The 13,167-nt window shown below is 40.8% G+C and overlaps 1 protein-coding gene across 3 annotated transcripts in view; it reads right to left on the minus strand.

Moving 5' to 3' along the window:
• Nucleotides 1-13,167, minus strand: part of meis2a (Meis homeobox 2a) — a 275,413-nt gene that overhangs the window by 147,761 nt on the left and 114,485 nt on the right. For all 3 annotated transcript variants that reach the window (XM_041812277.1, XM_041812278.1, XM_041812279.1), the window contains one exon: nt 5,997-6,127. In XM_041812277.1, the coding sequence (XP_041668211.1) occupies nt 5,997-6,086 (90 nt within the window). In that variant the 5' untranslated portion in view covers nt 6,087-6,127. Of the gene's footprint in view, nt 1-5,996; nt 6,128-13,167 lie in introns of those variants that run through there.

Raw genomic sequence — 13,167 nt, forward strand, 5'->3', positions numbered from 1 at the left:
TCACCAAGTTTAATGTCTTCCTAACAACTACAGCCATAGAGATAAAAGATGGAAATCAGCAAAATAAATGCAATAACAATATTTTCAAAAAATGTTGCCAAATTCTAATTAAAAACTAGCAGTCTGACAATTAGTGAAATGAGGACCACCTGAGTGCAGTGAAAGTATCTCAAGTGACTTTAGTATGAAGACACCTGTGTCTGGAAGGTCTAGTCACTGGTGCATCAGTATCCCTGGCTACCATTACACCATGATGAAAAAAAGAACACTCCAAGCAACTCAGAGAAAATGTTAATGAACATCCTTGGACGGGTTCTTCACCAGTCAAAGCTTTATGGGAGAGTGACAAAGAGAAAGGCACTCTTGAAGAAAACTTAGATATCGAGTTCGCAAAAGGCATGGGACACTCCATGGTCAAGTGGAAGAAAGTCCTTTGGTCTGATGAAACCAAAATGAATTGACCATCCGACAAGACGCCAAACACTGCACATCACCACAAACACGCCATCCCCACTGTGAAGTATGGTGGTGGCAGCATCATGCTGTGGGGATGATTCTCAGCAGCCAGACAAGGAAGGCTTGTAAAGGTAGAGGGTAAAATAAAAGAGGCAAAACATAGGCAAATCCTGGAGGTCAATCTTATTCAGTCTGCAAGAGAACTACGGCTTGGGAGAAGAATTTTTCACAGTAAGACAAGGGCTGAAGCATACAGAGAAAGCTACAAAGAAATGGTTTTAAGACGACAAGGTGAATGTTCTGGAGTGGCCGAGTCAAAGCCTAGACCCTAGTCCAGTTAATACTGCAAAAATGTCACTGTTAACTCTGTTTTAATTTGACTACACAGATTTTGCTGTGTACAACTGTGTCATTTGCCATTATAGCTCTATTCTTCTTTTGTTATTAAAGGTGATTGGCAAACAACGTCCAGACAGGCTACAGCCACTGTCTGGCAGTAGTACCACATCACAACCACACACACTGGGAAAATGATGGAGAAGGTTTAGTTTTAAATGATAAGGGGGGAAAAGTTAGATGAAACTTATAATATTGCAAAATGACTATTTGAATATATGACAATCAAGTCACATCCCTACTAAGAATTGAGGTGAATTCAATCCACCTCTGACAGTATTTATGTGAGGAGATTTAACTGCTGGATAGGGTTCTCTTGTGAAACACGAGTCAGTTCCAGCATTTAACCTCACCATACTAATTTATGCACCATGGCATTGGGTACTTTATCATGTGCTCTTCGGGGAGAGACAGTCATCTCATTAGGCAGGATTTAATGAAATGCAAGGATAGACTTCTTAATTCCATAGATGGCTGAAACAAAAATCTGGTGTAAATCCTGAACTCCTCTGTGGCTGTGTCAAATGTAGCAGGTGAGGACAAACATGGGAGGGGGGGATGCCTGCTAACTTACCTGAGCTTGAGTCCACAGATTTGTTATTGTTGCATTACTTGCTTGAGAGTTAAATTAAACAGCCTATCATTGTTATGTTGTATAATGGCATCCCTAATGTTATCACTGTTGCCCTTGTGTATGCATCTCTACAAGTGTTCCTCCTGGCCAAAATATCCCCAAATGTAGATTTGTATCTGCACTGACAGCAATGGGCCTGTGCATATTAACCACCCTCTCCACCACTCTCACAAAGTCCCACTTCTGTTCTAGCCTCCAGCCAACTAAGATCTCTTTAATCCCTTTGAATGTACAGACAGTAGAGAGGAGAAATTAGGGCAGACTTCTTGGCAAATGTACGTGTTCACTTCCAGCCGGTGAGTGCCACACGAGAGCCACCAGAGGAGGAACACACCAGGCCATCTTCAACAGTACGACGCAGAACATTAACACCACAATTTACATGAAATTACTTACATACTGGTGTAGTAATTTAATTTGTTTGACCAGTGCAGTGCAACTGCAAGAAATAGATTCATACAGGCACCACGAGGGAGCTCTGCTTATTCTTCCATGTGGATAACTCTTTCACACAATATTATGGAAAGATAAAGAAACCAAAGAGAAAGCTTGGTTTCATTAACAAGTCCTGTTTCCCCTGACAAAGACACATTAAGATGAGGATGCTCACACAAACATGAAATGGCACATACATGCAAATGAGTTCACACATAAGCTAATGCTAACGTGAGGACAACAGCATTTGTTGTGTACTAAAAGCTTGAAGTAATGTATATGAAGTTAACTTTTCCAGTTGTATGGCTTTTATTGACTGAATAGGATTTTTTTGAAACAGGAAAAAAATATTCTGAAAAGAAATTCTCACAACAAGCTGCTTCACAAGTGGTAGATATCTTCTTGAATGGCACTAAGTGAAGACAAGACAATCATCATGTTGATAGTTTTCAAAACTTTTCCAAGCAACTGAGACTGAAAATATTGATGTCTAAATGGCTAAAGCATCAGTGGCCAAAACTGCTGATAGACTGTCACAGAAATCCCCACAAAAACCCCCTAAAACTGTGGCCAGTTACCATAGACACTCACTGATTGACAAAGTATTATAGCTCAGTGATTTAGGGCTGACACCCACCTATCATTTGGTCAATTAGTTGGTTGATGAGCTCTTGCAAGACAGAAATCTCATTGGTCAGAAATTGTGCATGTTACTTATTTGGAAAGAAGAGTTAAATCAGTTTTTTCAGGGATGGAAAGGACACCCAGTGCATTTAATTCTTGTGTTTTAGAACCGGACTGGGCATCAATCAGAACATCTGTGACCACGGTGCATCAGTTACAGCAGTAGTTCTCAAATGGTCCTGCCCCAGGACCCACTACAAACTCCTTAATGAATAATTAGGACCCAAATTTCTCTCTGTTTTTTTTTAAACCAGATATATTTAATGAAACAGTGTGGGTTTGGGCACCGGTTTGGCTTAGCTGCTAGAGCAGGCGCCCTTATACAGAGGCATGGGTCCTTGACGCAGTGGTCGGAGATTGGTAACTTGTCCCAGTGCCATTTGGTGCATGTCTTCCCCCATTCTCTCTCCCCAAATTTCAGCCACCCTATCAAATAAAGGCAAAAAAAAAAAGAAAAACCCAACAGTGCTGTTTTAACCTCAGACAGCACAAGGATGTAAAACCCAGAAACTGAGAAAAATACCCCAAAGTTTCCGAAAAAGTACCATAGGAGATTCCAAAAAGTTCTTTATATTAACAGGAAAAGTCCCTGGGAATACTATAAAAAGTTTCTGGGAAAATAAATTAGAGGAAATTACTATCAAAAACGTCAATTACTCTAATTTTTTCCCCCAACACACATTCACAACCCACTGGAAACACCTCCGCGACCCTTGGGTACTCACCAATGCCAACTACAAATATTAATACTTAATAACATCATTACAAGTTGTTTTTTTTTTTATATTCATCAGATTTTTTTATATTCATCAGATGTCCTTCACCATTCCTATGTCCTAAAAACAGTCCGCAGGAGTAACAGAAGAATCAATTTGCTCAGAGAGTGGGTGTCGTTTTTCTTGAGTTGTGTACAGCCTAAGTTATTTTCACACCTTTTCCTTAATCCAAATGGGATTAGACTCAGCCTGCAGTATCTGTAGTCATAGGGTTAACAAGGTGTTAATCTGGTACAGTACATGCCGCAGTCACACTAGGTCCTAAGCATGGTGCCATAAGTGCAAAGGAGTTTGAAGCCATTTTACAGGACAAGAGGGAGCACAGGGTGCCAACTGTTCAGTGATAAGTGTACAGTTGATGCAGTGGGAAAGAGTAATATAACATGTAAGCAATAAACATTGATATGGTAAATAATGGTGAATGGGAAAATAACCCTGGAGTTTACAAGGAGAGCTACGGTTATGCTGCCTTAAAGCGGAGCTCATAAACTCCTGAAGGTGTGTCATTCTGTCATGGGTACAAAAGGCTTGACATTCAAATGGTAACAATATAGGAACACTTCTGCTGGGGAAAGGCAACATGGATGCCAAAAGATGGCTTGTTACCCTGCTAGCATTCTATATGGGAATGCTAACTTTACATTATGTCTTTATAGGGATGCACGATATTATTGGCATGATATCAGTATCAGCAGAGATTAGCTAAAAAAACATAGTTATCGTATGTAGATAGGAATATTCCCGCCGATATTTAAAACTGATATTATGGCGATAAAAATCTACCTGTGTCATCTGTAAATATCGGCCATACGAACAAATAAGTTAGTGGAGCTATAGGGTGGACCAACAGACCTACATCAGCTGAAGTCTTTTTCTTCACCATCATTCCTAACTCTTTAAAGTCTGTTTAAAGGACTGAAATTTGTTTGTTGTTCATCCTCAAACTCTAAATTGTGTGTTTTAAGGACTAAGCTTTTAGGTCTGAACTACATTTAAATATCAGTAACAATACTGGCTACAACTAGTTTGAAAATATTGGCATGTCAGATCTCAACAAAACTCCAATATAGTGCATCCCTATTTCTTGGTGTTTTAAAGCCGCATGTATGAACAAAGAGACAAGACAACAAAGATGACAGGATAGAGCCAAAGCTCTTTCTGGTCCCCTAACTGGCTAAAAACTGAAACCCATGGGCTCCACAATCAGTCACGACTCAAGAAGACTGAGCTTTCAGAAACTTTTGACTTATGTTGTGGATGTGAGAAGAGGGGTATCTTCTTGAAAACACAATAATCACAACCCCATGTTAAGATGTCATACTTAGTACATTAAGTGTAAGTACTAGAAGCGTGGTTAAAAAAGAGGTTCCTGACAGAATAGCATTTACTAATTTCAGTTTTTCAAAAAATTGATTCAAAATGCCCACTGCACCATCAACAGTAAGGCACTAGAATCAGTTTCTTAGAGATATTTAACTAGCTTGAAGCTATTTACATTTTTCATTAATTTTACCCATGTTAAAGTATTTAGCAAGTTCATGAATAGTGGAGCTTGTTGGTGGATTAAACTCATCCTGAGGAAGGTCAGAAAAGTGTACAAACATCTTTTCGGCCAAGGAAAGTTGTCAGTGTGACTCTTTGCTCTTCATTCAATGAAACAAATGTGGCCCATTTCTCATGAAATTGCGACTTTACTTAAGCTACATCCAAGTTTTGCTACATTGGTGACAGCCATCGTTTATACCAGCTTATAGTACAGCTAAACCCCGCAAATCAATGCTTAAGCAGGTTGGGAGAAGAGCAAAAAGGTCTTTCTGTCATGAAAAGCTTTCAGTGCATTTCTTTGCTCTTTATTTAATAGAGAAATGTGGCCAAATTCTGATATGGCCAAAACTGCTGCTATACTAGAGCTGCATCTGAGCTGATTGCCACATTGGCGGTAGCCATTGCTACCGGCTTCTAGTACAACTAAACCCTGCCTGTAGCTACCACCTTTTTCTCCTCAAATAACTGACTGGTCCAGTCAATTTTCAGACCGGGAACAATGGTTTCAGATTGGAGCTTGGCATGATGGATCTGCCTGATGACAGACATGGAATCTGGTCAAACTATCTGCTTTGCAAGTTTAGCATTTTTCTTTTCTGATAAGAAAAAAAATCTGCACAGTAAAATAGGGTTTAATCTGAAAGAAACACACATTGTAACATGTAGGGGCTGTATAGTGAGTCAAGAATCTGTAGGAATTGAAAAAAAATGAGTTTGAATAGAATCATGACCCTAAGAACTGAAATTGAAACTATTTTAACAATTCACACCCAGTAAATAAGACCATTTAGTTTCGCCTCAGCTTGTATAAATGCTTCCAAGAAAAGCCTCAACATTTACATCTTCTGTTCAAATGTACCCACTGATTCATAACACAAATGTAAGCTAGGAAGTTGCTGATAGCTAACATTAGCTTCAGTTTTATGGTAGCAAATTAGTTATCAGATTTTTTAACTCCTTACTTACTTCCCCAGCATGCCATACTTAACTTAAAGAGCAAGGAAAAATTATGAGCGAGTGTAAGTGAATTGATTCCCACCTTGTTTTCTGAATGGAGTCTTTGAACTTACTGTAGAAATACTGCATCTTTTCTTCAGTATCAGCCATGTCTGACCTGACAGGAGCGCCGTCACCCTCCCAGCTGATGTTAGCTTTAACATATGTCCCGTCAACTTGACAGAAAGAAAAAAAAGCACCACCTCTGCAAAAGAAAGAAAAAAAAAGGAAGAACTTAATGTCCTATTCACCCCTTTGCCCTGCACCATTTTGAAAATTGCTCAATCTTTTCTATTTCCCTCTGTCCCTGTGACATATTATTATACATTGTTTCGGAGAAAAAGCGTTCACCATTAAAAATATGAAAGTTTAAAGATGGAGGAAAAAAAAAGAGCAGGGCATGTAGGATGTAGAGGAACATTTGGAGAGAGAGGTGAGGGTAAAAAGCGATTGAAAGGCTGTAATTATTTGAAATAGTCTGCTAATGTGTATTATCATGTCATTAAATGTAAATGAGATGGAGCTAAAAGAGCCAAAGTAAGGATGTGAAGTGGAGGGGGGTTAAAAAAAAAAAAAAAAAGTAAATCTGAGGTAAAGGAAGAAATGCCATTAAATCAGCTGACCAACCTGTGATAAAGAAACTAAAAGCTACGTACGTAGCTCTTTGAGGCTGCAGGGAACAATTTCATGGAAGATCCTGACGGTGCCTGAAGCCTCAACAGTCTTGACCGTGAGTGCGTGTGCTTACATGTGTGTTTACTCTTGCATTTGATCCCCGACGTGAGCGAGCATCATTCCACTTCAGCTGCTTAATAAGGCTGTCCGGGCCAGTGGGCTCCTCGCGGCCCCCCAGCCCTGTTATCAGAAACATTAAGCTGAATATTAATGGCCTGGCCCGAGACGCATGCCATTAAGCTTGGTTGGCCATTTCTCTCTGTCCTTTCGCTCTAACCACTGTACAGGAATTAATGAATCGTGGGTAAAACAGGGAACACAAAGAGAGATAGCGAAAGTGAGAAAGAGAAATGCAGGCTTGGGCTGGTGGCTATTTCTCAAAACGGGAACAAAAATACAAGCAGGAATGTGGCAAGTCATGTGTGGACAAAGGAGGAAAAGAGAAGGCAACAAATCTAAAAATAAACTCCTAGCTGTGATTCTTTGTCCTCTGCTACATTAATAAAACACCCTTGACAGACCAGTGTGTCTTAATCAAAGACAGAAAAAACATTTTCTAATGATTTTTTCATCTGTTTTCTGCGGCTGAGCAGGCGAAGAGGTTTACATTTGAAATGGAACAGAGAGCGAGAGGAGAAAGCACTTATTACTCCCTAAGTGCCGTGCTGCTGCAGCCTAAGCAAAGTGAGCCGTTAACGGATATAATTTGTGTAGAATAGCCAGAGGAGGGCTTTTGATATGCAGAAGAGCTGACCTCTGGACTGCCACTTTAATTGGGTTTTTAATTTTCCAGGCCATCTGACAGTATCAAACATGATCCCTGAGCTTTTGGCCCGCTGATTAGAAGCACCGTGACAAGAGGAGGCTGACGTTCTCTTGCTTTTTTTCCGCTTTTCACAGGAGGAGAAAGAAAAAAGGAGTAAGAAGAGGGGAAATAAAAGCGGAGATTGGAGGGGTTTGGGATGGAAATTTGCCTTAATAGCGCAGAGATTGGAGGGGTTTGGGATGGAAATTTGCCTTAATAGTGAAGAGCTGAGCGTAGTATTGTGAGGTTGAGGCTGAGGCAGTGTTGTTGATGAGATACCACCCTGAGAGACGGGGTAGGAAAAGTGCAGACTGTAGAAATAAAGGCTGTCAGCTCAGAGTGGCGAATTCGCCACTTGGCCAGTTAATAGCAAAACAAAGTGGTCCTGTGAGAAGAAAAGTTAACAACATGTTCATTTCTTCCATGTTGCAAGAATCCTAAAGGTTTTAAGCGTCTTATGCATGAGCAGAAATGTTGTCTGTGCAGGAAAACATAATTTCAGAATGAATTTGCAACATTGCCAGCCACAGATTGTGGTCCAGTATGAAGGCAGTTGCACATCCATGTCTTCTGTATTCATTAAATCAAAGCTGAACTGTTCACTCTGCAGGAAAACTCCACTTCTCCTGAGTGGAAACGTGATAGCATCGAGCAGAATAACTTTCAAATGAGGCTACTACCATCAAATCCTAACACGGCCCATCAACACGCCAACCGGCACAATTATCACCTGCGCCTGCAGTCCATCTGGCTCGCTATCGTCACACAGACAAGAGTCTGTCTTGTGGTTTTTGGACGGGGAGGTTCCTACTGGTGCCTGTTTGTTCAATCTGCAAGACCACACAAAGAGTTTCAGACCTCTAATCTCCTAACCAAACAAGACAGCAATTACACAGGCAGATAACTAGGGGACATTTTCATCCGCAGTGACAGCACTGGCACAGGAGTGTGTCTGTTGCAGACAGAAGAAGAGAGAGAGACGGACAGAGTGAGGAGAAGGAGAGAGGGAGGCTGTTGTCCTATTTGAAGAGAAGTTCACCTGCCAGTCACGATACGTGGAGACGACGCTGACACACACTGCAGTCGTTACAAATGGACGGGGTTATCTCAGAGACCAGGGGATGGGGTTGAGCGGGTCCTCAGCCTGCCAACAGCACGTGACAGTTATTGACTAGCTGACATATTTTGCCACGTTATTATTGTGCTGGATTCTAAGTGTCTAAGAAAAGTATTCACCCCCTGGGATGTTTTACCCTTGTATTGATTTTATAAATCAATCATAGTCAATATAATTGAGTTTTTATAACGAAAAAAAAACTCTTTAAAAAGGGTTTTCACTGCACCTTTGGAGGCAATCACAGCACTGAGTCTGAGTCTGAGGTTGCATGAAGAGGATCAGGTGTGAACAGCCCTTTTCAAGTCCAGCCACAAATTCTGTCTTGGATTGAGGTCTGGGCTTTGACTTGGTCACTCCAGAACATTCACCTTCTTGTCTTTAAACCATTTCTGTGTATATTTCACTGTCTTGCAGGAAAATAAATCTTCTCCCAAGCCATAGTTCTCTTGCAGACTGAATAAGACCATTCTCCAGGATTTTCCTATATTTTGCCTCTTTCATTTTACCCTCTACCTTTAGACAGGCTGCAGAGAAGCATCCCCACAGCATAATGATGCCACCACCATGTTTCACAGTTGGGATGGTGTAGTGTTTGCTGTCGGCCAAATACAGTGTCTTGTCTGATAGCAAAATAGCAGCCTTTTGGTCTCATCATACCAAAGAGCTTTTACCCACTTAACCATGGAGTCTCCTACATGCCTTCTGGTGAACTCTAGTCCAGATTTAATTTTCTTCAACAGTGGCTTTCTCTTTGCCACTCACCCATAAAGCTTAGACTGCTGAAGACCCCGGCCAACAGTTGTTGTTTCCAGAGTCTCTCTCAGCTCAGCTGCTTTAGCTTGTAACTCCTTCAGCGTAGTCATGGGTGTCTTGGTGGCCTCTCTCATAAGACTCCTTCTTGTCACTCAGTTTGTTAGGACGGCCTGATCTAGGCAGATATACACGTTCTATATACCTTCCATTTCTTGTTGATGAATAAGACTACTTTTCAATAATTTGAGTTGCTTGGAGCATTCTTTTGCCTTCATGGTGTAATGGTAGCCAGGAATACTGATTAACCAGTGAGTGGACCTTCCAGACACAGGTGTCTTTATACTGCAGTCATTTGAAACCAATTACTGTACTCAGGTGATCCCCATTTCACTAATTGTGAGATGACTAGCACCAGTTGGCTGGACCTCTGTTGAATTAGGGGGTGAATATTTATGCAGTCACTTATTTTCCATGACATATTTCTATTTGATTTACATTACCTTGCAGAAATCTGTTTTTACCTTAAGTTAAAGAGGTTTTTTAGCAAAGTTTTTCCATAAAAAAAGAAAAAATATATTGACCATGATTGAAGTATAAAATCAATAAAAGGGTAAAACATCCAAGGGGGTGAATACTTTTTATATATATTTGTTGCAAACAGAATGCCTCTGATTCTCCTATCTGAGCCTTAACATTCAAACTCTTTGAAGAAGTATCCACGGCTATAAAACTCAAACTATGGAATGACTCATGTCCTTGGAAAGCGTGAGAATGTGAATGAAATCGGTGAACAGGATCATCACTCAGAATTAAGTCAGATCCATGACATGCATTAGACAAATGTAGCTATTTTTCACGAGTAGCAGAATACATTACGGTTGGGATTGAGAGTAATGTACCTTTCTTGGCACCACAGAGATTCTTCAACCTTTTAGTCGTTAAGAAGTGGGAACTTTTCCACCTATTTCTTAAAGTTCACGTTCTCATTGAGGCTAAATTACTCTGTCTGAAGACACTTGTAAAAAACCCAGCCATGACAAAACCCTTTTAATGTGTCACAAAACGTAGGGCTGTTATATATTTGTAAGTGTGAGGCTAAACCACATGATAGTGGAGTCAAATCTGCATGCATAAGCACTCACTATCTCCAACAAGGCCTCCATAAAGTCACGCTCCCATACACGCACATACATGCGAAGAAATCTCATTAGAGCCTTTGTTAATTGCGGCAGACAAATGCTAATGGTTCAGGCAACAAAGCAGCTGTGTGTATGAAAAATGAGAATCCACAAAGTAATTATTACATCCAATATTAATTTAATTATACCGTTTTGTGTGATACAGTAATTTAGGAGGGTTTTTCTAATCACACACACTCTTGAAATAAATTAGGAGTTACGGAGGCACGGGGGAGCAGAGGATTCCTCCCAAGACTCACTAGGGGGGAAATAGCATCATTCCCGTTCAGAGAGCTGGGATTTTCACGTTTAAATTAAAATTCTCTCTCGTCAGGCTAAGACTACAAGAAAATGAGTGTGGTTTATTGAGGAAAAAACACGCCTTTTTCAGCCTTTTTTCTCTAATACTGGCTATTCTCCGTGGCTGTCACTACACCTGCTGAATTAGAATAAAAATTGTATTATTAATCATCTCTCCTGGGCTTGGTTTCGCCTCTTTGCCACTCTCTTGTGAGCTAAGAAATGTTATTGCACTTGTTTTCTTTCTATATAATCAGTAGCCGCAGAGCCGGTGCTATTATAGACTCGACAAGGGAGCTTTTGTTTTACTCTTTTGATTCCAGAGTCAGGTTCTTTTTTATCTGCTGTGGTGTACACAAAAGCAACTTTGATTGGCAGCAAGTTTGCATCTTTTTTTCTCCCATTCCTCCCTCTCTCTGTCATGTAAATTATTATTGTCTTTTACCTCAAATTGCCTGAGAAGTTTGTCACATGAATGGATCCACAACTGAACCTCTTTTTCCTTGGATTTGTTCGCTACACAAAACGCATGATGGCCGGTTAAAATTCAAACAAACACACCTCAGCCCGAGATAGTGCCAAGCCGTATCGCTGCGTGAGCAAATTGGACAGATGTATGTTAACAGTTTCTGCCATTGTACCTCTTTTCTCCCTGTGTGCGTGTCTCACTCCCGTTTCCCTCTCTCCTTTTTTTTATATTCACACTTTTTAATAAAGCAGAACATCTCGCCTCTGGACGTCACAGGGATGGACAGCTGTGCCGGTGGTCGAGGTGAAAATCAACCCCAGGACATGTCAAAGAGTGAGATTTCCAGGCCTAAAATTAGACGAGAAAACCTGGGTGTCTGTGAAGGGTGGGAAGGAGAAGGAGAGAAAGAGAGAGGAGAGAGAAGGAGCACAGAGGGGTGAAATAAAGTGTGAGAGAAGCACGTCCACCCCTGGCTAGTTACTGTAAATCAGGTCCCTGAATGACTCAGGGTTACACCTCAGGAAGTAGCTTCCTGGAGTCAAAAGTGCAACAGTATTTATATAATAACACTGTTTCATTCCAACATCCCGCAGTAACAGAGTCATGGGGCCTCTGCCAGCAGCGCCTTTAATGCTCTAATGGCAGAATTAAAACCAAGGGATGGCAATGAACGGATGCAAATTAACAATCACCTCACTATTACCAAACTTAAATTCTCACACACCCACGCATAGGAAGCTAGCACGCTAACTCCTTCGAGCCAATGGGGAAGTGAAGAGCATCAGACTAAAGTGAGCCATTGTTTTGATAGCTGCCTGGTAAACCTTTTAAAGCTCCTGTGAAGACCAGATCAGATGACACAAATTCAGCCAGACTTTGACTTGATTGGGTCGCTTGTCAGATGTCAGATATGAATATCAATGTCGGGACTGGCTAACACTCTTGTAGTGTGACATAATCAACAATGCAGTCACGACATCCCATGATTGTACAAGACTAGTATGTCAGATTTTTAGTATCATCCATCTGTTTTGACACCCTGACATGATGTCAGAAACACATATCGTAATGTCATTTAGCTAGGCAAACTGGGCAGATTTGGTAACATTGGTATCAGCAGATATCAACCCTGTTGACCAGCATTGGCCTTCTGCAAATAATGTGGCATGAAAATATATATTAGTAGCAAATGTTTACCTGCTGTTTGAAATCAATGCAATGCTGTCATCTGGTCTACCCAACAGCTGAATCCAAATAAGCTTTTTTTAATTATAGCCAGCAAACATTTACTAATACTTGAATCATTTCAGGCCCACAATCAGTCAATGCTCTCTCCAACCTGAAACTCAGCACCTGCTATTAGTACCCCGTATTTGTCACACTTGAATGTTTCAGATCATCAAACAAATTCTAATATTAAACAAAGATAACCCGAGTAAATCAGAGTAATCAGATTTAAGTCAAGACTTTGACTAGACCACTCCAGAACCCTCATGTTGTTTTTTAGTCCATTCAGAGGTGGACTTGCTGCTGTGTTTGGGGTCACTGTCTTGCTGCATAACCCAAGTGCGTTGGAGCTTGAGGTCATGAACTGATGACCAGTCATCCTCCTTCAGTCATGGTTCCATCATTACGGCAAGTAGTCTAGGTCCAAAAAGCTGCAAAGCAGTCCCAGACCATTCCACTACCACCACCATGTTTGACTGTTCGTATGACGTTCTTTTGATGAAATGCTGTTAGTTTCATTCCAGATGTAACCAAATGCACAGTCCACAGAGTATTTTCCTAACAGTCTTGGGGATCATCAGGATGTTTTTAGTCTAATGTGAGATGAGCCTTTCTGTTCCTTTTGGTTAGCAGTGGTTTTGGCTTTGGAACTCCAAGTCTCCTTCTTATTGTTGAATCATGAACACTGACCTTCTGGGTTCTTTTGTGACCTCCTGTATGA

The sequence above is a fragment of the Cheilinus undulatus genome, linkage group 18, assembly GCF_018320785.1.
Source record: "Cheilinus undulatus linkage group 18, ASM1832078v1, whole genome shotgun sequence".
NCBI lineage: Eukaryota > Metazoa > Chordata > Actinopteri > Labriformes > Labridae > Cheilinus > Cheilinus undulatus.